Source organism: Ceratotherium simum, chromosome 1, assembly GCF_057802395.1.
Source record: "Ceratotherium simum simum isolate JZ-2026a chromosome 1, ASM5780239v1, whole genome shotgun sequence".
Lineage (NCBI taxonomy): Eukaryota > Metazoa > Chordata > Mammalia > Perissodactyla > Rhinocerotidae > Ceratotherium > Ceratotherium simum.
The window spans coordinates 55,317,474-55,344,394 of NC_141900.1; the positions used below are offsets into that span (position 1 = coordinate 55,317,474).

The 26,921-nt window shown below is 38.9% G+C and overlaps 1 protein-coding gene across 2 annotated transcripts in view; it reads right to left on the bottom strand.

Annotated features, from left to right (window-relative positions):
• RAPGEF5 (Rap guanine nucleotide exchange factor 5) overlaps positions 1–26,921 on the bottom strand; it is a 220,801-nt gene that overhangs the window by 176,299 nt on the left and 17,581 nt on the right. For both annotated transcript variants that reach the window (XM_087428762.1, XM_004418931.3), the window contains exons 2-4: positions 6,681–6,731; positions 4,856–4,962; positions 42–163 (exon numbers count right to left, since the gene is read on the bottom strand). In XM_087428762.1, the coding sequence (XP_087284888.1) occupies positions 42–163; positions 4,856–4,962; positions 6,681–6,731 (280 nt within the window). The remainder of the gene's footprint in view (positions 1–41; positions 164–4,855; positions 4,963–6,680; positions 6,732–26,921) is intronic.

A 26,921-nucleotide genomic window follows, 5' to 3' on the forward strand; every position in this document is an offset into this window, starting at 1 on the left:
TAAAATAATGATTTTGTGCCTTTCAAACATGTAATACTAACCTGATGACATAATTCCCATATCCAGTAGGAGCTGCCAGACCCCTATGGCCATGGATCTGCATTGGACAAAAGGACAGTGTTCTAGAAGCCAGTCTACCAGTTCTGACCCAACGCAGCTTCTCCTGGACAAAAACAAAGCCATTCACAAACAAAGACATTGTTGCCACTCATCTGCCAAAAAATTGATATTTAATACCATCCCTTTCATGTGTTTGCTTTCTTAAACAAGCAACTCAAGAATAAATGACATGTACTTCATTCATCTTTCAGATTTCTGCTCAAATATCACTTCCTTAGAGAAACTTAGAATCATATCCTCTTACAATTTTTCTTCAAATCACCTAACATTTAGTAATTGTACGTCTTTCCAAATGAATAATATCTGCTTTCCTCACCTAAGAATAATTTTCACAAGAACAGGGACTATGTATAACTCCCTATTAAACCCCAACAATTAGAACAGTCCAGATACACAGCAAGTTCTCAAAATATATGTATTTGAATAAATGAAGGAATAAATTTAGCAATCCTTTATATAAAGATAATGCTTTATATCTTGCCTTGGTAAGATAAGTACCTCAAGTTGGTGATGATAAACTTTGGTTCAACCATTCATGGATTTTTATCTATAAAAATAATTTCAAGACGGCCAAAGTTGGGACCACAGTGAGTGGTATCGAGTTTGGTTTGCTACCCTTCAAACAGAGATTAAACCCTAAAATTTGTCTCAAAGAATAAATCTGACTGTTAATCTTTTTAATATAATCTAAGCAATCTAGGTAAGCAGCCTAGATCATAAACTCATAAACCCAGATGTGTGTGATGGATTCCGCTAACCGAACACACAAAAATATTCTCCATAATTGTCTTAAAATATACAACTATATTTGAAGAATACCCCAATCTGGGCATTACAAGCAGATTCTTCATGCCTACTTTTCCATCTTTATCAGCCTCAGATGAAAAACCAAAAGAAGAACACTCTGAAATATGTTTTTTCATTTGCAGAAATTTCATTGAATCCCACTCTCCCTTATGAGAAAATGTCACCAAAATGCTTTATTAAAAAAAAGATATATCATGTAAATGGCTATCTTTATTCTATATTTGGTATTTAAGGACCAAAAGATGTCAACATTTTTTTGTATTCCTAAAACAGAAAAGTATTGCCTATCTCTTGTGATTGGCATAGTCACAAATACCTAGAAATCACACAGTAACCAATAATACGAAGATATGCCATGAGGCATAGAGTGAAGGAAAAATAAGGTAGTACACTTTTCTGCTGAGATATTTGATCAAATATTCTAGCTTTGGATAAAGTATCACTTTTTTTGGTAAAGTGTCACTGCTTGAAAGATAACTCTAAGGCAATTAAGGCAGTATCAGACATGTTCAGTTGCAGGTTAGTATTAAGACACTAGAAAGATTAATAGCCAAATAAATAGATGTTTTTTGAAACAAAACAAGAGAACAGATCACAACAAAACAGGCAATTAGACCAGTCAACATTAACTTCTAATTCTATAGGACACCTTTCATGTTAAAGGCTCAAAGAATTAATTAATTCCTCAACACTTCTGTCAATTAGCCAGCATCGCTGGGCTTGTAAGCAGTTTCATCCCATGGGTTAAACACTGTATCATCTTATTTCTTATTCTGGGAACAATACAGCTCCTCCACCTGCTCTGTGTCTGACATCACCCAGAATATGGAAGGATACAACAAAACATTTACTAAACAAATAAACTGCCAAATTGCAAAGGTGGCTAGATGGATGCATATGTTTGTTCACAGGTGATGGGCAAGAAGTTTCTTAGACTGGGGCTTCTCAAAATTATGTTTGAGTCACCTGGGAGATCTTGTTAATGTGCAGATTCTCATGCAGTATCGGTGGGTGGTGCCCAGGTGATGCTGGTGACCATAAAGCCCCAACACCCCCAGCTCTACCTTGTCATTGGGAAGGGTGCACTCTGTTTTGGGGGCAGGGCTGAGTCAATATGCTAAAACACTGCCATGAAAACATTAGTTAATAATGAGGTGAGCTGCCTCTGCTTTTAACTCATACTCCCCTAACTTGCTGACCAGGTCTGCAACAATCCTATTAAAATACCTAAATCCATAGGATTTAGGGAGAGCAGTGAGGAAGAAAACAGAACTGGTCAGAAGGGAGCAATCTGAATATTGACAGCAGTTCCTTCTCCCAGAGTATTTTCAGTCTTGTACTGAATCCAGAAACTGTTCTGAATACATGTAGATCTAACTACAGTTGCAATTCTAGGTAGGAACATTGTGCTATGAAGGTGATTAGCTACAAGACCAATGTGATTGCTATAACAAAACGCTAATTTCACCAATCTCTGGAGTTGAAAATTTGATTTCTCTTGGCCTCCTTCCATCTCTGGTTACATTTTTAGCAATTAATTCATGGTAGTATAGTCAGAACCCTAATCTCAAATATAAATGGGGTGATGGTATTCAGAGGCCAGTTTTGAAAGTAATTCTCATGTGGTACATGGGGAAAATTTTACCTCAATTTACTCCCAGACATACGAAAATAACCCACCCTGGGCCATCATATTAGCACTTTGTCTTTAAACCTAGAACATCCATCAGTCCTTAGATTATAAAAGAAAGGAGGTTCTGGCCCAACCATTGGGAATCTGAAATAGCAAAGCCCACGTTCTCTCCCCATTCTATTTCCATTAAACCCTAAATATGTTCTAACTTGGATGGATTGGTTCTTTTCCACGAACCTGATTAATGTACATCTCCCAATTCTCTTTTCAATCTATATCCATGGGAACCACATGAAAAAATAAAACTGAGAACAATGACAGATATTTCACATACCTTATGTGGTAGCTAAAATGAATGCTATGAGCTTGCTCACAACTAGACCCAAAGACTTAAACATACAGTTTTCAGTTTAAAAAACAGGAAAAAGGGGCCAGCCCAGTGGCACAGTGGTTAAGTGCATGCACTCCACTTCGGCGGCCCAAGGGTTCGCAGGTTCGGATCCCAGGCACGCACCGACGCACTGCTTGTCAAGCGATGCTGTGGCCGTGTCCCACATAAAGTAGAGGAAGATGGGCACGGATGTTAGCCCAGGGCCAATCTTCCTCAACAAAAAGAGGAAGATAGGCATTGGATGTTAGCTCAGGGCTGATCTTCCTCACACACACACACACACACAAAAAAAAAAAAAAAAACAGGGAAAAAATCAGATGTGTCCAAAATTAATATCATTAAAAAAAAAAAAGGCTCTGTGAGAAATAGTCCAACCATCACCACAGCCCCTCTTCCTGCCTGTCATATCTCCTTGGCCTGAGCTCTAATCTAGTGGTTCTCAGACCTTGGGCTATGAATTCCTTAAGAGAAAAGGGGAGTGGGGTGATCTTGGAGCTTTTAAGAGGTGCACGAGTCCATATACACAAAAGCGTTGTTTGTGAACAGAATAGATCATGTCTAACCTATGTCATATTTTTCAAAACCTATGTAAATACCAATGTGATTAATTATATATGGGATTTTAAAGTGTTAATTCATTGTAGTTCTCCCACCCTCACTATATAGTTACTCAATGGTGCCTAAGAATACAGATTCTGCCAAGTTTTTGATTAGAAGTTGGTGGCATGGGATAGTTACTAACTAGGAAGTGGCATGAAGGAATTATCTGGGGTGTAAAAAACCCTCTAATATCTTGATGTGGATCATAGTTACACAGCAGTGTGTAAAAATTAAAAATTCATCAAGCTGTACCCTTAAGATTTGTGCATTTTACTGTATGTAAATTATGCCTCAATAAAAAGGGGGTCTTCTTACATAAATAGGTTGGGAACCACTATCCCCCAAATCCAGGCCATGTTGAAATCTTTCCCATCTGTAGCAAATGGAAAAAAAGTGGAATATTATGAGTTTGTGATAAAGCTAAATTTAGTGAACCTAAAGAAATGTCCTTTATTCTGAGAATCTTTCTTACTTTTTTGGTGTCATTTATTCTGAGTACTCTTCCTATTCTTTATGTTATTGCAATCTCATTTCTGTAAGAAAGAATAATGATAATAAATGACAGTAGTATTTTCTCTTTTTGTTTTATTTTTGTATTTTTCTTTTGGTATTGTTTGGTGTGGTTTAATACCTTTACTTGGCAAAACAAAAAGCTGATAATTCACTTTTATTTTTTCTTTAAATAATTCCATGAAATGAAAATGTGTTCCAAACTCTCTAAGTGACTGTTTTCCTGGTCCAGCTATACTTTAAAACTGACCATTAGCCCACCCATCTACTCTAATACCTCCACCCTATTCACGAGCCAAGGCAGAGAAGTGCCATCCCCATACCAACCTGCCCTTCCCCTCTTTGCAGCACCCAAGGAGGTGGCTTACTCTCATCTGGTGAGTTAGAGCAGAAGTTCCCTCTCCCATTGACCTCAAGAGTCCTTGCAGAGGCTTGATAAAGTCCCTGAAGTGGGGACCTATATTTATTGAAGTCCTAGTGTAGCACATGCCCAATAAAAACATTATAAATTATCACATCTCAGAGGAAGCAGAGCAGAAACTCTGTTAGGAACCCATCCACATTTGCAGATGGGGACTCCATACTCTACCTTCAGAACCAGGAGTCTAACTGTCCAACATTTGGCTAAGTTTAACTAAAAGAAAAGTCACCACCAGTATCCCAAATAGACTGTTAAACAAACTCTCCTACTACTGCTATAGCCCATCTCTCTGTGATCAAGGTTACGATTTTAACACATTTTCAGATTTTTTCTCAAGAAGAATTTTTGACAAGGTGTTAGAAAACTGCATTACCTGTAAAATCCCTTGAGGTTCACTCTGTCCTTTATCAGGTCAGCTGCCTGAACGATAATAATATTTCTCAATGCTCTTCCTGCACAAGAAGAATTCTCTCCATAAATCTAAATGGAAAAGGCAAACATTCACTGTAAATTTAGAACAACAATGTGACAATTTGTGAGCTGCTGACAGCATACTACATATAAAAGATCATGACCAACTCGCTCAGCTTAATACACTTATATTTTAGCCTATGTAGCTACAGACCTACAACTACCTATTTTATTTAATTTTTGCTATTGGTCTACTTATGCTATTAAGCTATAATAACTATTTTCCAAATGTTAAATTGATTTAATTATAATAATCTCCTTTTACACAAAGTTTTCAGGGTAAAATATCTGTTTTTAAAAATACAATGTTTCTAACAATACAGAAAATTGAAAAATATTTATATTACTATATATTAACTCTGTCATATTGATAATGCATTCATGTAAAGGTCTTGAAAGATGGGAAAATAATTTTTTCCTATCTAGTGAGCATCTTGCAACATGACACAATCTGAGAGCAGGCTGCTGTCTTCTTTGCTTTTAAGCTTCATTCAACTGCAGAGTTCATAGTTAATTCCAAGCATTCTGGTTTCATCCACTTCACGATTCTGTCTAGCAGACAAAATTTTCATTTAACTTTTTTTAATCTTCTAATTCGCCCATATGCATCTCTGATTTTTGGAGGATGAAGGAGGGTATTGCTTGGATCTAGAGAGGTCTATGTCCTACTTTATATATTACCTGTTTTCTCTATAATTGGCACCTCCCTCCACAGCACAGTGCTGCTCCACAAAGGAAGTTAAATGAAAATGAACTGTCTTCATAAGGGAAGTCTCGTGAAAATTAACATATATTGGGGGTGTGTGCTTATATCTGTTTTCCTGTTTCTTGACGAACTCTTTTTGCACCTACAAAATATTTCATATCTTCTCTCAAAGCAAACAAATTGATAATATATTGACTATAATTTGACAGGGAACACTCCAACCTCATCCTTGTACTTTTTTAATTTTCCTGTTATCACCTCCTAAAAACAACCTGATGAGAAAGTGAGAAGGGCAGGACATGATTTGTTTTTAAGATGTTAAAATTAGGCAAAAAACACACAAAACCTCAACAAGTCAGATGACAGAAAGTATTACCATAAAAGAGGTATGAGTCAGCTGACCCTTGATTAGTCCTGACATGGTATCAATGTTCATTCAGTCAACCATTCAGAAAACATTCAATGAGCAGCTATCAAGCCCCATTCTAGATGCAGGGGATACAGTAGTGAACAATGCCAATAAGGTCCCTGCCCTCACAAAGCTCAGTGTCTTGTTATTCTAAAAAATGCAACTCTTTGTCAAATGATTCTTTAACACAACACAACAAAGGCATCCTCATCTTTTTTTAATGAGCATATGGGGGTATTCTACTATTAGATAACTACAAACACAAACAATCCCTTTTTACACAGTTTTCAATGTAAAATATTCACTGTTTTTAAAATACAGTTTCTATCAATACGCAAATTGAAAATATTTATATTATGTACTAACTCTGCCATATTGATAATGCATTCACGTAAAGGACTTGGAAGAAGGGAAAAATTTTTGTCCTATCTAGTGAACATCTGGCACCATGGACAATGATCAAAGCATTTCAAACACCTGTGGCATTGTCATCTCCAGGTGAAGGCGATGGTGTGATCAGGAGCAAAGGGAATAGCTGTAACTAGAGAATTCAACAGCAGGATTTGTGAATCACTGTTTCCGAAAACACAGTAGGAGAGAAAAGAATCATACCTGAGAAGGAGTATGTTCAAGGTATGGATTGGAAATTCTTCTTGACAGAGTCTATTTTAAAAGAAAGAAATGGGGAAAAATTAGAACCAAACAGAAATCTTTGTACCGTCAGGGCGCAATATATGTAACAGTGGCAGGGCCAGTAGTTGTCCATGCCAAAAAATGTGCTTAAATCTCAAGTCATGGGTCACAGAAGGTTAACGTCCTTATTCAGTGCAAGTATCTGGTCAACATTCCTTCCAATGGGATAGGATATTCCATTTGAATAGCTCCCAATCTAGAGAGTACAACTTAAAAAGTGCAATAAAAAGACTGGGATGTTTTTGTACTTGTCACTTTACTCTGGATGTGGTTTTGATCCCATTTCTCCTTTCCTTTGCATTTCTACCTTCACCAATCTAACTCAGGCTTTCTTCACTAGACGCCTGAACTGCTGCTTCAGCTTCTCAGTGGATTTCCCTGCAAAACCTCAGGCCATCCTGCAAACCTCAACTAAATAGATGTCCCTAAATTGCCCCCTGGACTTAACAGTGGGTCTCTTATTGCTTACATGAGTCAATCCAAATGCCCCACCTGCCCATCTGCGCCCACCACAGTGTGCCTCCAGCAGGTGTCTAGTATTCTCCTTTTACCTCCCTAAATGGCTTCTTTGACTCAGCAAGATCTCCACTCATACATGCCTCTGCTCAGACTATTCTCCTCATTAGAGAGCCTTTCGACTTCCCTGATAGTTCCCTGAATCCCACCAGACTTTGAAGTCCAGGTTTGTGCAGTCACCTCCTGGGTGAGGCTCCTCCCCTACCCTAGTCCACTGGGGTTTGTCCCTCTTTGGAGCTTTTTGGTTTTTGTACTATTCACGTGGCAGCTCCTGGGTGCCCTGCACTGTGGGCTGTCTTTCTATGTGGGATTCGCCCAACTAATCCACAAGCTCTTTGAGGGAGTGCTGGCAGCTTATATACTGCTTTGCTTTCACAGCATCTAGCACACAACCTTGCCCAAAATTGTTTCTTTTTCTATTCATTTACTTATAGATATTTACATCTCTATACCAATTAAGTATTTGCTGAAAGATTTGAATTATAGGAGCTGATTTTTCCTAACAATCCAGTAAGCAGCACCATCACCCACATGTGCTGAAGCACAATAGAAAACTATTATCATTTCCCATTGCAGTATAGGAAAAAGAACAGAGAAACCAACATTTACTGAGCTTCCAACCTATGTTTAAGAGCTCTTTATACTTCTGTTCCAAGGCCTGCTGTCTTTTGAGATCCCATAGTTTTTAGTCTGCAGCCTCCACTTCTTAGAACCATTTGCTAAATTTATAAAACACCCTGCCAGTCATCACTTTCCAGCATCTGAACCTTCCAACAAATTATAATCTAAAATAAAATTCCTATTCTGCCTCTTCCTCACTCCACACAGCTTTCATACTACTTATCTTCTAGTTAAACTGAAAGAAATATGTGGACTCCCCAGAAATGCCAATTTGTATGCTCTGCTGAAGGTTGGCAATGGCTTCAAAGAAAATGAAATTTATAAGATAGACAAGTCATTTTTAATTCCCATATATTAAAATAAAACATCCCCCACCTCTCTGGTCTAGTCTATAGACACCCCCAATTGGCCCTTCGTAGGTCTTCTGTCATCCCAGCCTAAGTAATGGATTCACTTATTGAAATACTGAACAATTTAAAACTTTCGAATGCACCAGATTTATAATTTGAAGATGAATCATCATGTAAATGATATTTTTTCCCCTAAACAGAGAGACTTTTAAAAATCAATATGGCAGGCCAGAACTGACAATCTTTATTAGTCATCTAACTGCCTGACTCAGCTCAGAAAAGCAACTGCTTCACATGATCTACTTAAAAAGAAAGCTTTTAGGTACAAACAAGTTCTAAAGAACTAGGTAGGGGCTCTTTCACAAAAGAAAGCAAACCACTTCCTTTCTGCTGCCAACCTAAATCTGGCTGTCTCAACACTAGTGTTACACTCTCACAATTCCACTTCATAGAAACTTCCCCTGTGGATGGCTTGTTTCAAAAGATTGGTAAGGTGAGTAAATAAAGCTATGAGATTCTTCCATGCTGACTACATAACAGTGTTAGATAAGCTATTAGTCCACAGAGAATCCACAAGAGCAACTTAACAAGAACTGCCTTTTACAGGACACAATCCTAGATTTGTTGTCAGAAACTCCTGTGAAGCCTGCGCTCAACTGGTCCCAGGGCAGTTTTGTTTCATTAACGCCCTAGGACAGCAGCTCTCAAACTTAGCTGAGCTTGGGGAAGCCACAGAGCTCTCTGTAGAACTCTGTAAAGTTTGATTTGTCAAACTTAAAATAACTACCATAACTCTGTACTTTTTTAGAGTCCACTTTACGTAAGTTGTTGGTGTTGACCAAAAACAGCAAGTGCCCAAGACTTAAAGAAAAAAGAACATGAAGGAATCATCCATTCACTACCTCATTTTTAATAGATATTGGGAAAGGATTGTTATGTAATTTTATCGGGGAATACCATGGGCCAGCTTACAGGAATCTGAGAATAGCTGCTCTGAGTCACCTCACCAATTGCTCTCCCAGCATTTACCTGAAAGAGTATCACAAGAACACCCTGAAAATGCACCTCTCTCCATTTTACTATTCTTTCCTGAACATACAGTTACTCAGCTGTTTTCATCCCATCTTTGAATCCCTTGGTTTTATTTCTCCTCTCAGCATTCCAGGGCTTAATCTAATCACTCCTGCCAACAAACTTCCATTCATTTCACATTTATGAAGCACCTACTGAGCTGTGGGAGCTTCCAGAAACATACATATGAACAAGACACCATCCCTAATTTAGAAATCCATTACCAGAAGACATAGGATCTAAATAACACTTTAAACCCATGAATTCTCTTTCTTGATCCTGATTTCCTATCAATTTACCCTATAATCTCGAATGGCTGGCCCAATGGATGCAGGGTGTCCTCTTTTAAATGGCTCTCACCATAACATCTCATAAATACAATGCCCAGATGAGTTGATGATTCTTTTTCTGCCTTTATTTCCAATTTCCTAGAATTACTTAAGCCAGATACAATGATTCTCTCATGAAAGATATATGAATACCACAGGGAGAAAACTAGTAACAATACAAATGAAATTAGATTTTAATTCAAATTTATTTCTTCTCCTTTCCATTTTAATGAACCATGGAAAACGATTCCCTAAATGATTCCAGCAAATCTCATATTTTAAACATGCATAATAAAATTGAACCCTTTAGTACTCACAAATGAATTTCCTGAAAATAGCATAACACAAAAGAATAATTGGTTAGCAATCATATATTAACTTTTTTTTTTTTTTTGAGTTATGTGTCCACTAAAGTTAAACTGTAATAGTCTGTGAGGCTGGGTCTGAACCAAGCATGGAACTCATTCCTGAGTCACTGAAAATACCTTGCTAAACTATGAAACTATCAAACTTAAGTATGATAGACTTAAAGCACATTTTTTATCAGGTCTTAAAGGACATGCCTTAATATTCTCCTTGGACTGAGTTAAAGTACTTAGGCTACTAAGAGGAGAAAGGAATGAAAGGAGAAAGACTGAATCACTTCAATCACCATAGAAGTATGACTGCTCTGTTACAAACAGGAACCAACGAGATCTACCAAATTTATTGATAACTTGAGAATTCATTCAAGACAACTGTCTGTCACCTTCAGCCATTGTCCTTTTCCCATTCTGAGTAATCAATAGAATACGAAGATGTTAACGTGGAAGAAGTATACGAGATTTCTTACAATCCTAGGAAGCCAAAAAGCTTCATAAGTAACTGGAGGGCACGTATATTAAGAGATTACAGACTAAAACAATAGAGGCTCTGATCTTTATTGTTTTAAGACAGTGGGTTCCTTTTAAGCAGGGGGGATAAACTTATATCTCAGTCAAAGCTTGATCAAGGTTAAAAAGACAGAATCCCAACCAGTATGTTGGCTTGAGAATTACAGAGTCATCACAAGTTAGGCATAATGCAAACTGGAGACATGAACCAATTGCTGAAATGGAAGGGAAGGGCACTACTTCTCTTTCTGCAAGCTCTGGTCCAATTCAAGCCCACAACCATTTCCTCAGGGATCCAAGGGATGTGCTCCCAACAGTCAGTCACACCCACAAAGGCCATTTGTAATAATATCTTCTCAACATAGCCTGGCCACACCAAAGTCAATGATGTTCTCGAAATTATATTTTTCTACAGCCCTGTGATGTCATAAGAAAACAGAATGAAAGGGAAGGTGACAGAAATGCATACTGAGCATCTCCTTTGTCTTAAGCACTTCCCCCATATTAGTAACTGCACCCACCTATTCATATGTTTACAGACAAAAGGCCTGAGCGTCAGAGAAATTAAGAAATTTATTTAAAGCCCCAGAGCTGGAAAGTTACAGCGCTAGGACTAAAACAAAAGTGATTGATTCCAAAGCCACCACTCTACTGTAACACACTGCATGTTATTAAATAATAAATAATTGAGTTTCTACGATGTGCTAGAGCTTGTACTAAGTATTTTACAGGCACCACATATCACTTAATCCTTGAAAAACTATGAGGTGGGAGGAACTATTATTAATCCTATTTTGCAGATGACAAAACTAGACTAACAGAGGTTAAGAAATTCACCCGAGTTTGCAACCCAAGACTCTTTAGTTACTGCTCTATAGACATATCTCACAACATAGATTGTGACAACTGAAGAGTAACATGACAAGTGCATCTAACAGCATGAAGGAGTCACAAATAGTATTCACTAGATCCAGCAGTTCTCAACGCTGGATGTAAATTAGAACCATCTGGGAAACTGAAGAAACAAAAACAGGTGTTCAGGTCTCACTCTAGACCCACAGAATTAGAACCTCTAGGAGCAGAAACTGGGCAGTTTTTGCCACGCTCCCCAGGTAGTTCTAATGTGCAGCCTGGTTTGAGGAAAAACTGTAAAAATCAGTGGTTGAAATTGGCAATTTGAACCTCTCATCATCCACTTCAACTATGAGGCTTGGAGCTCTCTTCCAACATCGCCTCCCTCACATGCTCGGCTGAGGTCAGAACACGGTAGAACCAACAGCACTGGGATCCATGGCTGAGCTTCCAATCTGGCTTGTGTAGAACAAAGAGCCACTGTTTCAGTAAATCCCACCTTGTACCTGTTCATGTGGTATGTGTTTTCTATCTACTCCATCCCAGACATAGCCCTAAGCCAAGGTACCTCCATGTCTGCAGAGTAGCAGAGTGCCTACACACCTTCTGAAAGGGCAAACCCTCTTAATGGCATCCACAGCATTAAACTGCATTTTCACTTCCCATTATTAAAGGGCTCTCTTCTGGTATAAACATGTTTGCCCCACTTAAAGCAGAAAATTAAAGTGGGTTCTAGGAATACTTATAAACATTTCACAATCTTGCCTGCCTAGGGAGATAAATCAGCAAGAACCAGCAGCTTCTGGGAAAATGTACACAATAGATACAACAGAAACAAACCTCAAAGCATCAATTTGATTTTATTGAGTCTTTGGGAAAATATCTTTCTTCTCACTGTCTTTACAAACAAGAGAATAGTTTTGCCTACCAGAGTGGGCTTCTTTGGTTAATGCAATCACAGAAAAGACTGTAAAATTTAGGAATCAAGTCACTAAAGATTTTGGAACAACAGTTAAATTAGCAAGCTTACTTATCTCCACTTGCCACAGAATTCCCTGCTTGTATTACCACCAACCCACCCAGTCATGCCTGGACTTCAATACGGACCCTTTTCACAGCAGCCAACAGGAAGAAGCTCCCACTAGCTAAATCTGGGACAATTGGAGCACCAAAATAATCAAAGTATTGCATTATAATCCACAGAATAAAGACCCATGAGTCCATATTGACATAGGTAATTGAATAAATAAATGTTTAGGGTGGGGAGGAGAGGACAGTTCTTCCTTAAAGAATTCCAATTACTAAACACAATAAAAAAAGGAAAACAGAAAATCACCATTAGGTAAACACCACAGTAATACATGGTGCAAATAAGGATCATCAATGGATGCTAACATTAGTGGACAAAGTATAAAATACAGGATATTTGCATGGTGTAAAAATGCCTCCCCCCAAGATAATAAGTACAGAGGAAAAACAGTAACTTTTCAAGGGAGCTTAGCAGACACCACCTTAACCAAGTGATAAAAGTTACCACCAATCATGGGACATGTTGACATCATCCGCCTGCTGATACGATAAACTGAGAAAGGCACTCTTCTGGTATTTTTGTCAAAATGCATACCCAAATTTAATGAGAAAACAGACAACCCCAAACTGAAGGACATTCTTCAATATAACTGGCTTGTACTCTGCAAAAATTGTCAAGATTCTGAAAGACCAAGAAAAACTCAGGAACTATCCCAGGTTGGAGGAGACCAAAGAAGAGGGACAACTAAAAGCAGTGTGTGATCCAGAGTGTGACCCTGGACTAGAATAAGAACCTTAGTAAGACAACTGGCAAAATTTGAACAAAGTCTATCTTTGAGTTGATTGAGTATGGATGCTGGTTTGAGAACTGTACTGCGGTTATATAAAATGCTAACATGCCAGGAAGCTGTGTGATAGTTATAAGGGAACTCTTTGTACTTTTTTTGCAACTCTTAAGTCTAAAATTATTTCAAAATTAAAAGTTGGAAAAAAAAAAGTAATAGCCTGCTTCCTGTCCATAAATAAAGTCTCAAAAAACATTCAAATGTTATTCCAAAATATAGCATCTATTTCTTTGCAAAAGCTGCACTGTCCTCCCAACGACATTGCCCAAGGACTCTACTTGCCTCCCTGCCCACTCTGGCCTCCAGCACCTTCACAGAAATCAGATTAATCTCCCTAAAACATCTCCTTACATATCACCTTGTTTTTCAAAAGCAAAAGTTATTTAAAAACAAAAATATTTTACTCTTCCTGAGTGCTCACAATGTTCCAAGTCTTTAACCAAGCGGTCAACATCCACCTTCCTCGTCTACACAGTCCCCTCAGCACTTCTCTCCTACAAACTCTCCACTCTGACTTTTACTATGCAAACCAAGTGCATTCTCACCTCTGTGCCCAAGCCCTTGCCGTGACCTCTGCTCCCTGCACCACTTCTCCACATGCTGCCTTTCCTTCGATCCATGCAAATGCTGCATGAAGCCCAGCCAAGCCCTGAGCCTCCCATGATTAATCTCTTCCTTCAAATGCTCTAACACTTGTCTGTATTTGCCACTAAAATATAATGCCTCCTGGCTCCATTTGTAAGTGTATGCCATCTGCCTTTAACCAGCCTCATAAACCGCCAGAGGGACTGATACCTTCTGTAAACCTTCTACAGTGTGTAGCAGGGCCTGACCATCCAATGGTGACTTCTTCCCAGTGTCATACTGCCTGAAAATCCACGAACTCTCAGGCCAAGTGGTAAAGCATGATGTTACCACCTCAAAATCTTGAAACCCATTGCCACCTCTGCCACGCTGCCACCACCACCACCCTTCCCTTCTCTCATTTCTCAACTCTATCTTAAACGGTCGCATACGGAGCAAGAGCATCTATAGAGAATATTTTCATACACTGAATAATCTATGTGCTTGTTTTAAAACTTAAAGATACACCTGAATACCAATTATTTCTTTGTAGTGAAAAACATTTCAATTAAGTCATTTTGTGCAGGGTCTTCAAGAGGAAAAAAATATTCACTTTTCCTTTCCTATGTTACTGGCAAGTCAGAAATAAGCAAAAGAAATACGCCTTGGAGGAGCCACATTTCTTCCCTTTGGCTCTGGAAACAAATTAGATGTTCCTTGTCAGTTTGATACACAAATTTTTGAAAGCTGCCAACAATAAAGGTGATGATGTACAGTCTTCTGGCAGAAGGAAGATTCAGAAAACTAGTTCTCGTTTTTATTTCCCAATTACTCAACTAAGACACAGAAAGAACCTCAGAAATGTAGCTCCAGAAAGGACATCTTGAAGTTACCTGGCCCGTTCCACAGCCTTCATCTAAACTATGTGAGTCAGGTGGGAATCTAGATCAGGGATCTGCAAACCACGGCCCACAGATCAAATCCAGCTGCCACCTGTTTTTCATAAAGTTTTATTGGAACACAGCTGTGCCCATTTGTTTACATATAGTCGCTGGCTGTTTTCCTGCCAAAAATATTTACTATCTGGCCCGTTACAGAAAAAGTGCACCAATCCTGGTCTAGATTACAGAATTTTACAGAGCAGAAGGCACTCTATAATCTCCCTAGCAATATATTCCAATGCATAACCAATTATTGACAAGAATTCATTTTGAACCAAATTATTTCCCACTGCAATTTAAGACTACATCCTCTGAAACTGTCCATCGTCAATGACATGCTACATAAAAGCAAAAAATAGGTCAAAACAATTTGGGGATCCCAAGATTAAAACAAACAAAAAAGGAGCAATTAGTTTCACTCGCTTCTTTTAAAATTAGAAACTTCTAATCCATACCATAATGAAGACAAGTCTAGACTACATAAAACTGATACCAAGAGTCAAATATACAAAAGTACTAGAAAATCCAAGAATACGTCGTTTCAAACATCTCAATCTTGCAGACAGTATTCTCTCTGCCCGGAATACCTTTCTCCTCATACATATAAGTTTCCATACAGTTTATGTGAAAATGTATTCATGTGCTGAAATCTCCCATTAGAATTTCTCTTATGTACTTCCAAAGCACTTTGGATTCCAGATACTTATTTATGTTTGGATTTCCCCTACTTCATAATAAGAATCTTAAAGATAGGGTCTATGCTCCACTCATATTTATAAATGTCTTCGGTGTCTAACACGACTCACTGCATACAGTTTATTCTCAATAAATGTAAAGGAAAAAAAGAAACCCAGTTCTTTAAATACCTTAACTCTTTTCAACTTCCGGAGTTGAGGGCTCCTTCCTCTGAGGCACGCTTCTGTGGCGGTTAAGAGCAGAGAGCTAGATTTACATTGCTTAGATTCAAAGCCTATCTGTTCCACTTAAAAGTTGGATGTTCTTGGACAGGTTATTGAACTTCTTGGTGCCTCTGTTTCCACTTCTTTAAATGGGTGAAATAAAATCTCATAAGGTTGTTGTAAGGATTAAATGACCCAAAACAGTGGTTCTCAAACTTCAGCGTGCATCAGAATCACCTGGAGGGCTTATTTAACCAGACTGCTGGGCCCCATCCCCAGGGGTTTCTGTTCAGTAGGTCTGAGGTGAGGCCTGTGAATCTGCATTTCTAATGAGTTCCCAGAGGATGTTAACACTAAGGGACTACACTTTGAGAACCACTCACTTAAAATATGTAAAGGGCTTAGAACTGTGTCTGCTATATAAGAAATGCTCAGTGTTACCTGCTGTTGAGGATTCAGCAAACTTTGTTATTATGTAGATGAATGTGGGTCTCCCCTACTACACTGTAAGCTTCTCAAGGGACAGGATTTTATCGTTCCCATCCACATCCCTAGGACATGGCAGAGTGCCTGTCACAAAGCAAGGCCAGTGGAGCACTGACAGAATTCTCTGCCTCTCACCCAAGGTTCCTCCTGGCCAGAAAAGAAAATAGGATTTGTGGGAAAGAAAACCCTCCTAGTAGCAACATCCCCAGGGGTTTCACATCAAGCATCTTTTGGACATGGGCTACTTCAATCATTCGCTTGACCCATGAGGGTTAGGTCCTGTTTCCCATACTTGGAAGTCTGGAAGCACTAACTCAATCTATCAGCTTTTATAAGGTTCTTGGGACCATGGTTCCTTCCCAAATAGGTACAGAATTTCTATAAGCTTCTGTCAATGGTAACCACCTGCCACTACCACAGTTTAAAACTCTAGGTACAGTCAGTTCCTGCATAAAAGTTTTACCTGGACACTGCCAAGTGGAAATCCTGTCATTCATTCTAAATTTATACTGTCTTATTATTACACTTATCTTCCTTAGTGCTCCCAAATCTTTTAGTTAATAATTCACTTAAGGATTTGACAGGATCAATAGGAACATTAGCACTCTACAATTTCACATATACAACTTAAAATTTATGACACTTGCAATACCAGGGTTATGACACAGATCCTCCGCAATTTTGCCAATAATCCTAACAGCTGTGCTTTGATCCCATCTGTAGACTTTCAGTATCACAGAAGGTCATTTTTCTAGCTCCCCTGAAGTCATTTAAAGCAGCTGGGAACCCTATTATTGCCTATCTCGTGCAATTCCAGTTTGAAAAATCATTCTCTTGATGGAGGTAAGAATTGTGTCATCTCATTGGTCAACATCTTACCATTTGCCACAAGCAGCAGGCCTCTGCCTTACTTCTTGCTCTGATCACACATAAAATTGCTAGCTTTGTTGGTCTTCACTTATGTCACAGGCCCTCAGTTAGCTGGCACTTGAGTCTCACAGGCTTGTGAAACTTTATTTACCCTGAGTCACACGTCCTCCTTCCTCTCGGGTACTTGTCTTTTTAAAATCTGAGGTCTACTGAAAGCTCACAAAGCCACACCAGTTTCTTTCACTTCCCTCTACTTTTCCAATACATTCTAACAGTAATATACTGTAGAATCAGAATTTCTTTCACGTCTTGTGCGTATTTCCTTTTCATGTTTCCAGCTATGACACCCTATCACGTCTTTTAATTTGTTGCAGTCTGATTCCACGAAGCCCAGGGTTGGGAACAGCTGCACCTTCTCCCCAGGTTCCCTCTCTATAATGGGCACGGCCTAATCAGTATTGTGCTGCATTGCTGCTGAGGAGTTTCCTGCTCTGACTGGAGGCTTTCACTTTCTAATTCCTGGACACTGATTTAGATTTTCTTCTACCTTCACTGAATCGCCTTCTTTCAAGTCTCCCCACTAAATTCTTTCTTCTAACCTGTCTAGACAACCTTTCTTTTCTCTAATAAGTCATCATAGAGAGTCTTTCTTCAAACTGTTTCTCTCTTCCTGCCAACTTTCTACTCTGGCACAAAGGCCCACTACAGTCCCAGTGAACACAACCAATGATCCTTCAGACAGAAGGAGAAGTAGAGAATGTACCCCGCAGATCACCAGAGCAGTGTTCAGATGCTGTGGAATTCAACGGGATCTCTAGTTCTCTGGTTTCCCCCATGGAAATTCCCCTTACACTGCAGCAGGCATCAGTAACTGCCAATCAGTACTCCCTGCTCATTAGGGGCCTCCCAATAGAGGCTTCTGGAATGCTACTAAAACCATCTGGCAAGTATTATCTTCCTCTGGCCCCATCTGAGTTAATCTCAGATGCTAGTAATCCACAGTTACCCACATCCTTCCTTCAAGTGTGGTCAGCAGCATCGGCATCACTTGAGCCCTTCTGAGAAAAGCAGAGTCTCAGGTTCCACCCCAGACGTACTCAGTCAGAAGATGAAGCTTAACAAGATCTCCTGGCGAATCATATCACAGTCAAGTTTGAAAAGCATTCATCTATACTACCTAGATATGAAATCCTGCTTCAGCTACAAATGTTTCTAAATCATAAAAAAGCCCCTCAAGATATCAACAGAAATCCTCCTAAAAAAGAATTATATGGGCAAAATGAGTTTTGAAGATGTCGCTTACTCTATTCTCTCTCCTAAAAGATGAAAAATGCACCTAAGCATATGAAAGATGTTCAAGAATTCCTGCAGTAAATAAACCTGTTTAATCCAACATTTCTCAAACATATCTGACCAAGGAATTTTAAAAGTTTATTTTTATAAACATCTGTTACCGTCTTAAAACACAGTTATTGATGTTAACAGAAAACAGTAAATTAAAAAGCCTGTCCCAGAGCACAAGCACCTCCATGTGACCGTCCCAGAGGACTGCACTCACTCCTCCACACCTCTCCCGCCGGCCTGCTGACCAGCGACTGCTCAGCACGTGCATTCATCAGGTGTAGATGTGATGCTGCCGCCTACCTTCCTGGTAGGGGAGGTCAAGCAGAGTCCAGCCTTGCCCTAAAGATGAACAAGAGGCAAAGAGGCCAACACCGGAGCTCCTGAATCCTCAGGTTAACGCGGTTTGTGATTGCCCCAAACTTTCTGGACATGTTTTGCCTCCTCTCTATTTTTCACCAGCTAAGAGGAAAGTCACATTGAGATTCTAATTTATGTGTATATATAAGATCCAAAAAACAACTTCACGTTTTTCGTCGTTTACCCCTCCTCTTTAAGCATAATTACTGTAAGAGGTACTTCATAAGGGGTTCCATTTTTAGAATTCCCTCAATTTTTACTTTTAATTGAACTTCATTTTCAACACCTACCACTGCACTCTTTCTGCTTTCTGTCTGTAGGAAATTTGGTAACAAAGTTAATATCTTCTCTAGCTTTATTCAGCTGGGCTAGAGTCAACCACAACCCTAATTTTTTAAGAGGCCCCTTTCAAGGTATGTTAACATTGCTAATCTGTTTCTAGATGAAAGATCTAACGTTAATACAGTGCCCTACACTCCAAAAGTAGGTGACTGAGGAATTAACCGACACAATGTGTATGAATGATAGAGAAGGAAACCTTTGTTAGGGTATTTACGTCACTTAAAAGGGTTTTACAATCCATGGTTATCTAAACACACTCTGCTCTCGTGGCCTTGTCTCCAGGTCCTCTTCTACCCACGCTCCTCCTCTCTCACGTTCTGGTCCAGGTACACAATTAAATATTATGCAGCCATTACAAATATGTTAAGGAAATTATAACACATGGAAGTATTTTGGTGAAAAGTGAAAAAAAAGTAAGTAAAACGGAAGAGACAGTATAAGGTCAACTATACTGGTGAACTTTAAAAACAAATAGAAAGGAGTATACCAAACTGTTAATAGTATGGTCTCTGTGTAATCGCTACTGGTAGATTTTTATTTCTTTCTATATTTCCAAACTTCCAATTTTTCTATATTAAATATATTATTTTTATAACCAGGACAAAAAGCTACTTTAAAAGCAAAATAAAACCCTCAGTCATGCCACTATTCTCCACCTCCAACCCTATAAAGGAAAGGCAAGATCACACAGGCATGAATGGTCCCTCTTCATACGTAAAGGGTTAAGAACATGTCTACAGTCAGAAGGAAACCCAAACTCAAGTTAGCTTTAATATAAGTGTATATATGGATGAGGGAAAGCGAGATAAACCTCTGGGTAAAGAGCCAAGATGATAGGACAGGTTCATGATTCTGCTAGGAAGGATGTTTTTACTCCTTCTCCCTTTCTGCTCCACGGGGTCCCTTTAGCCACTCACTCACTCTGCGTGCCCTCAAGAGACAGGAGCATGGAGGAGATCTATGGATGGGCGGAAGGAGGCCTCCGTGAGAGAAAGAGGGAGACAAGAAGACAATGAGAGACTACAGTGGGGAAATTTCAAACGCACAGCAAAAAGGGATGGGGCGGCCATTCCATTTCTAAATGGCCTTGGTGGATACAGGATATAAAATCGGGCTTTGCCCAAAGTTCCTATTCTAATAAAATCAGTGCTCAGACTATTTTGTGGACAATTTGCTGAAGTATTTAGGATCACTTTCTCTTGCCATTAACTTCTGAATACTCAGAGCTAAGAACATCTAAAGAAACAATTTGGAAATAAATACCCCAAAGTCAAATATCCGTAATTTTGGGGTTCTCAGTGTTTCAATTTAATTGTCTGTACACAGCCAGGTTAGATATCAGCTTCCAGGAGAGATACACAATGGATTAGGAAATGACAGCTACATTAATACATGATAGGAAGGCACATGGTCAACACAGTTTCTAGTAAAATCTAACTCCCTCCTCTGTCCCAGGGTACAGGTACTGCATTTACTACTCTTGGATATGCAAATTGCACTGCAATGTTTTTATTAAGTGCGATCCTCATATAGAGGACACTGGCTTCATCAGAGCCATAAGCAAAAATTTACGTTTTAATCTCAGCCTCATGGCCACTATCCATCATACTCCTTCCTGAATTCCAAGTGACAACTCTCCAGTTCAATACAAGAGAATACCAGTCCTCAGACCTCAACATGCAGATAGGGAAGAAGTTCTCAACCCATGGGAGGAAAAGGGGTTTTAAAGAGCCTGTAAGTACATATTCAGTTAACTACTTTTCCATACAGATCTTTCACTGAGGTAAGATTAAATTACCAAGATAGTTGTTTTTAATGTAGTTCCTAAACTAGACTGAATACTATTTTGAAACTCATAGATGGAACATAAAACTGAATTAGACCAAAGTCTTTGCAAAAGAACACAAGATTGAAACTTTTTCATTTTTTGTAAGAGAGAAATGCCCCTCTCCAGTGTATGAGGCCTGCAACAGCTTGGTATTTCTACACCAGTTTGAGTTTGATATTATGTGTGTCCCTTGGAATAAAAGGACAAGACTCCATTAAAAATAGTTACATGTTGGGGCCGGCCCAGTGGTGTAGTGGTTGAGTTCACGCGCTCTGCTTCGGTGGCCCGGGGTTTGCGGGTTGATCCCGGGTGCAGACCTGTGCATCACTCATTGAGTCACGCTGTGGCGGCATCCTACATACAAAATGGAGGAAGATGGGCACAGATGTTGGCTCAGAACTAATCTTCCTCAGCAAAAAGAGGAAGATTGGCAACGGAGTTTAGCTCAGGGCCAGTCTTCCTCACCGAAAAAAAAAAAATTGTTACAAGTGGTACTGAGTTGACCAAGAACTTTCAAGAGAGGAGTACATTCAGAAATGTGACAGCAGTGAGCAAGTAACCACAGGTTTCCTTCTATTTTTATTACTTATTTCAAAAGCCATGAATTAGAAGACACTCGCTGAGTAACAGAAAAACTTAGACTTCTAAAATACTGTTAAAATCCTAGGGTAAAAGCATACTTATAATAAAGCTTTTATACCCTTCTGGCTTTAAACCCATATATGATTCTGAAGATTGGTTGCACAACAATGTGAATGTGCTTAACACTATTGAACTGTTTACACTTAGAAATGGTTATGATGCTTAAAAATGGTTATGATTTATGTTATGTGTATTTTACCACAATTAAAAATTTTAAACCATATAAGATAGATTCTGAAATTCCAAATTTACTTACAAATGATAATCTCCTAAACTAAGTAAATAAACACAGAGAGAAAGCTATACTATCCAGGTTGAAGGTTCTCTTCTGGGGCACTCTCAAACTTTGCCTGAATTGCCTGCACCTCCATGCCTTGTCAAACCTACTTCTTCATTTCAATGAGGTTTTAAACAGCAATGTTAGAAATGTAATCACCAGCAAATGAAGCTCCAGGAGTTAATTAACCCAATTGTGTGCCCATGTTTTCTTCTTGTAAATGTATTTAAATGCAGCACAAAAGTCGCCTGTATAAATAAAGCCTTAAATATGAAGGTAAAAATGAAGACTGTTCCACCTGCAGAGAACAGAACTTCGCTCTTTCCTGACAAAGCACTTTTCCCCTCCACTCACCCACATTTCTGTAGTCAAGATTCAATGCTAACAAAAGGTTTTCAAAAGTCAATCCCCATTTCTTATTACAGACTAAATTTGACACACATAAGGAAACTTGTTTTTGAAAGCTTTCCCATTTTAAATTAATTCCATGACTCATGGCAGGCAATTCCTTTCACACAACTCTCACTTATGTATCTCAAGCTGGACAACAAACACTTTGACACCATCACAGTCCTATTAACCCTCAGGGGATGCATTATTAAATCTTGAACCACCTTCTCTCTGGCTTTCTCACACTCTTTTATGCCGGAGGGAGCAACCCACTACAAGGGGAGCAGAGACACAACTGGAAGAGGCTGTGGCTGTTTTTAAATCATTACCTTTCAAACTTTTTTGACTGCAATCCACAGTAAGGAGGACATTTTATATGGTGACCCAGGTCACATCAACATATATATACGTATATAACTGAAACAAAACGTTTTTAATCATCCCTTTATACTGACTCCCAAATGAGATAAACTCTGAGCCCATTACTGTATATATTCATATTAAATGCTAACATTTAATTAAAATGATTCTACAATTCTCATGTTAAATTGTCATGAAAAAATTTCCGCTTTTTTTAGCTACATACTTGAATCTTCAAAATATTCAATAGATAAATATTTAAGTACTTACATATTTACATATTCAAAACCAAGCTGAACTGCATGACTCTATACCTAGATATGCTATGTATGTTTGTATGGGGAGAGAGAGAGAGTCATCACTAACCTTGGGACCCAAAACAGCATATTCAACACAGGGGATATACTTAGTCACTGATTTTTCTTTTTTTTAAGTAAAGCTTCTGTGTAAATAGACTATGCTCTGGTTTGCCAGAATAACCAACACCCTTAACGACCTTCTTTAAGGGAAAGAGTATCTCGGCAAAAGAATGGATACATGGAATTGTCTCTGAATCAAACTGAAGAGGAAAAAGATGTATTGCAGACATCTCCTGTTCTTTTTTATTTTTAAATATTAAGGCCACCTTGAGAAAAAAGGGGGGGGTCCTAAAAATCTTCATAGAGGTAGGATGGTTTATCTTCCATAAGAGTTTCCATTTTGGCTGTTTCTCATTTAACAAAATAACAGGACGAGAGTAAGAAAGATATTAAAAATGATCATGAAGCAGCCCTGATGGCCTAGTGATTAAAGTTCGGTGCTCACCACTTTGGCAGCACAGGTTTGTTTCCCGGTTGCGGAACCACACCACCTGTCTGTCAGTTGCCATGCTGTGGCAACGGCTCACACAGAAGAACTAGAAGGACTTACAACTAGGATATACAACCATGCACTGGGGCTTTGGGGAGGAAAAAGAAAATAAAAAAAACGAGGAAGACTGGCCACAGATGTTAGCTCAGCGAGAATCTTTCCCTGCAAAAAAACAAAAAGCAAAAAAAAATCATGAAAATATAATGTCCAAAAAAAAAGACATAAAGTGGTAGAAAAAAATTAACTAAGCCCCAAATGTAGAGACTGGGATCTTTATGTGTCTTCTGTTGTTAATAATGTTCCAAAATCAATGTTTCTGAAGGAACCATGAAGAACTGAAACAAAGCCCTTGAACTAAGGCTGGCAATTTGTGATAAGGGAAAAGCTTGTGTGAGCAAAGAAGAGGTTGTAGGCATGGAAGGAAAGTCTGTAGCCTAGAGAGCAACCTGGAATATATTTAGCAGATAAATGCCTATATATATATATATATATATATATATATATATATATATATATATATACACACACACAAACTCATTTAGAAATATATAGTTACCAAACATGGATATACTGCTTATTATTTGCCAGTCACTGTCTTAAGCACTTTTTACAAATATCGATGCATTTATTATATGCATCGATATAATAATATCGATTATTATTATCCTGGGAGGCACAGAAGCGTTAAGTAACTTGCCCACAGTCATTGAGCTGATGAGTGGCAGAGAAACCCAGGCTGGTTGTTTTGGCATTTGTGCTCTTAATCCCTACATTCTGTGGCTTCTTCTCTGGAAATGGCTTTGGCTCCTGCCCTTTTCAAAGCCTACCTCTCCAGTCTTCTAATAATTCTGCAGGTCGACCTGTACTCCAACATCCTTCTAGAGTTTGTTTCTCTTATTTGTAATCAAGATCCCTGATTGACTCAGTCCCAAATCCAATTATAGAGACAAGGTTATGTGAACACAGAGCCTGCACTGTGCTCTGGCCCAATAACTAGTCAATTACCTGAGGAACACTGGGAAGAGGGAGGTAGGCATAGGGAGGGGCATATTTGTCATGTAGATGAGCAAAATCCTCATCTTACAGGGTGGGAAGCAACAGCTACCAAGAAATTTATGAAAGTAAGAAATAGTGGGGTTCATTATTTTCAATTTCAAGCAAAAAGCAGGTGGATTTCGTGTGGTCAGCTACATAAGTTCACATTTTCTACCTGAGTCTACTGTGAAAAGCAGCTATGAGTATCTTTAGGCCACAATTCCCTGGATTTCACACACACAGAAATTTAAGAACTGGAAAAAGTCAGGAGTGATTCAAAGAAATAAACACTCTCCTTTATACCCAGTCAGCCCACATGAACTATCTTCTACCTTATCTTCCTCCGCCTTAACCCAAGGCTGAGTTTGAGGGCAGCTGGCACAATGCTTATCCGGCACTGAAGGTGGAGACCTGGCACAGAGCAGATGCAGCTTGAGGACAAGGTGTTGGAGAGGGGAGGAGACGGAGAAAGGGGGAGACATCCATTTCCATCAGCTTGGAAGCCACAAGGCAGTACCAGCTCTGAGGCGATGCATCAGAATAGTAGCAGACTGCCATTTAGTCTCTCCTTCCCTAAAGCAAAAAACTGAAACTTCAAATAATGTCCTCGAGAAAAATACCACCATTTAGTCACCTAAAAAGCATCTCCTTTCCCTCTTTTTCTTTCACATAAGCTGACTTAGACACACAGAGACAACTTTTGATTTAAACATACGCACACACACATATTCTTTCTCATAATTTCTTAAACAAGAGTTTCAGGAATCTGAGAGACCTTCTACATAGAATAGAGACAACCTTTGGTCATATTTCCAACAGTTATATTCCTCTCAACACCAGGAACTTATTTTGAGTGCTTGCTGATTTTTAGCTGCCCATAAAAACAGAAAGGAAATCACTAAATCCTGGCATCCTGTCCTTCCCAAACTCTCAGAATTCTCATTCCCGATGCCTCCATCTTGTATCAGGCCCTCAGCCCCTGCCACCTGGACTTCAAGCCCCTGAGTGATTTCCCTGCCTTCAACTTCTCCTTTCTCCATTCTGCACACCACCGCCTAGACGAATCTTTCTAAAGAAACGCTTCTGTCAACTGATAGTGACTGCCACCTTCCATCTGTTAGATCATGTCCACATATAGTCTCAACTTTATTCTGTCCCCCAAACCCACACATGTATTGCATGAAGTGGTTCCCAAATGTCAAAGTGAGGCACAATAAGAATAAGGACAATGTAGTAAATAAGTTTTTTATAAAACTAAACTTAATTATGAAGGGTAGTCCTTTATTCGGGGGTTGTGTTTTTTGGCCTTTGGGCTTAAATGTCTTTCTCTTACGAAATGTAGGAGGTATTTCATTTTTTTCAACACTTATTTGGCAAAATAAAAGTTTGAAGTCATATGTTAGTTCCCACTTAAAAAAAAAATTTACAGGGAATTAAATACAAAGTCTGGCAACCTCTATAGTATACAGGTTTTCCATTGACATTTTCCATTGCTGATAACAAGGCTAACACAAAGACAAAAAGGCAAACTCAAGATCACTTATCACCTTCCCTCAATTTACAGATCCATCCCTTTTACCCAGTTCTCTCCTGCCCGAGCCAAGCCCACCTCTCAATGTCCCTATCACATGCCATGCTCCCTTCTGCCCTGACCTATTCTAATGTCTTCTCTACCTATTATAGTCTCACCAATTAGTTAAGTCCTGTCCTTAAATACTACCTCTGCCCAGTTGTTCTCTTAAATCTTGCTAATCAAGCTCAATCTCCTTTCTCCTCATAGTATATATTGTCTAAACCCATTATTCTTAAATGAGCCGTCATGACACACATAGTTGCCATATGTCATAGGAGCTTTATTAGTAGTAAGAGAAGTACTGAGGTTTATGAACAAATTTTTTTTTATCAAAGCAGATTGGTTTCCTAAAACATCTTTTTCCAATATACTTTCTGAGTGGGAGAGCAAGAGGTGAAGACCAACTTCACGTATAGTCTGGTGGAATTCTTATGGGAAAAATAATCCACCATTTGTTGACTCAAGCCTGGGATGGTCAAGCATGTGAGCACCACACTTCACGTGTCTCATGGCAGAGAAAAAGCTGAGAGTGTGGGACTGGACCCAGCGACATCGGGGAAGAGGTGTTCCACAAAAGTGGAATGATATGAAGAGACGAATCTTAAGTCCTGGCATGTCACTCTCAAAAAGAATAAGCTCCTAGAATTTTAGAATCCTATTCAATATCTACACATATTAGGCACTCTAATACTTGCTAAATTTAATTAACTATTACAAGCAGAATCAGACATGTTTCTCCACCAGTCTATGAGCTTGTTAAGTGGTCTTCAATCTTGCTCCCCTAAGGAATGGTAGCTGGCACATGGTAATATTTATTGAATAAAAAAGTGGTGAGGCTTTATGGAAGGAAAATATGTGTAAGTATACAACCTCATGTACAGTTTAGAGAAACTCTTATGGAAAAAAATATCCCCCATG